At 47.2% G+C, this 1,501-nt stretch overlaps 1 protein-coding gene across 1 annotated transcript in view; it reads right to left on the minus strand.

The window, feature by feature from the left end:
* LOC119592822 (DNA-binding protein Rfx5-like) overlaps positions 1-1,484 on the minus strand; it is a 3,426-nt gene extending 1,942 nt beyond the window's left edge. Inside the window, 4 exon segments of the mRNA XM_037941727.1 lie at positions 849-1,044; positions 1,047-1,067; positions 1,070-1,161; positions 1,468-1,484. Coding sequence (XP_037797655.1) covers positions 849-1,044; positions 1,047-1,067; positions 1,070-1,161; positions 1,468-1,484 — 326 coding nt within the window.
* Between the last annotated feature and the right edge of the window lie 17 nt (positions 1,485-1,501).

Below are 1,501 nucleotides of genomic sequence, written 5' to 3' on the forward strand. Positions count from 1 at the left end.
CGGGGGCGGTGGAGGTGAATTGTACTTAATGACATTCATTTTAATTAAAGGTGTCTGTGTCGTGCAAAGATTTTTGTTTAGCAAAATAAAATTAAGGTTTACTTAACTTTTAAAAGAATTGTTCACATAAATATACTTTGCTTTACCATGCAAACACCTTTCAAAACTAATTTAGATATGAGTATCATCCTTGTATATATGTCACAGCATATAATGGGTATAGCCAGATTCTAGAATGCTCATCCAGTCATTAAGTATGTGGGTAGTTTACTGTTCCGTGGAATTAAGATGTACAGAGAGAAGAAAAAAAAAACCCTCTTTGAATCCCAAAAGAAAGGTCTGTTTGCAAGACACAAGATCCTTATTAATTTAATCTATAGAAAAACTTGTTTGTTTTCTCGTGTTTGTGTATATAAAGTTCACTATGGATGTATTGTCGATATTGATTTAGGGTTGTGAACAAGGGAGATTCTGTGCGAAGCAGGTACTGAACATCCAAAATACAGGTTATATAACTTCTTTATTGTTTTAGTTAGTGTCTGACTGGCCTCTCAGCTCGTATGGGAATGAAGTATAATCTTAAAGGATGCGTATGATAGTTCAGTGAAAATGGTGACAAGTGCTGACTAGAGTTTGCTGTCTCAGTAGAAGGCGGTGATGGGCTTGCAGGTGCGGTACTCGAGACAGGTGTCGTAGCAGCACTTGTCGGCGCCGGGGCAGTAGGCGTCGTTCGTGCAGGGCGTGGGAGGAAGGACGCTCCTGACGGAGGGGCATGTGGGGCGGACGGGAGGGCAGTGGCCGGGCTTGAGATCGTCGCAGCACTCGTACTTGCCCGTGGGGCCTTGCACCAGTTCTTGCAGTTGGCGTATCCTGCGCCCACACCGGCACCCACGCCCACGCCGGCACCCACGCTCAGTCCCGCTCCGAAGCCAGGTGCCACGCCGTGTCCCAATCCGACAGCGGAATCCAAGCCGTGTCCGAGGCTCAGTCCAGCACCTAGAGCGTGTCCTAATCCATCACTGAGGCCGTGTCCTACGCCACCTTCAATCCAGCACCATGGAGGCCACCACGCCCTCAAGGACGCCTGTGTTTGGGGCGTAATGCCGAGTCTCGGAGGCAAGAGCGAGGGCCGCCAGGGAGACCACGAGCACTGCCACGCCACTGAAGACTTTTCACTAACTGAAACGAAAATATCAAATGAGAGATGCAAGCCATATTAAGTAAATATAGGACTATTTCATCAAATAAATATAGAGATAAATTCACTGCTATATACATACCATCTTTGGAGTAGGAGCTAGACCTTTAGCTTAGACGCGAAGGCAGATTGTGGCGAAGCGTTTCTTGATCGAAGATTATATAGCAGGCATTCCAGGCATCTCCCTTGGCCGTAAGACGTGGGGAATCCGCCAGCATTTGGTGACGTCATCAAGGTCCGAAGAGTTGCCAGATACTTGCACGACTGACATCAAGCGGGAGAGCATTGCCTTCCAGCAGTGAT

The sequence above is a fragment of the Penaeus monodon genome, chromosome 31, assembly GCF_015228065.2.
Source record: "Penaeus monodon isolate SGIC_2016 chromosome 31, NSTDA_Pmon_1, whole genome shotgun sequence".
NCBI classification, from domain to species: domain Eukaryota; kingdom Metazoa; phylum Arthropoda; class Malacostraca; order Decapoda; family Penaeidae; genus Penaeus; species Penaeus monodon.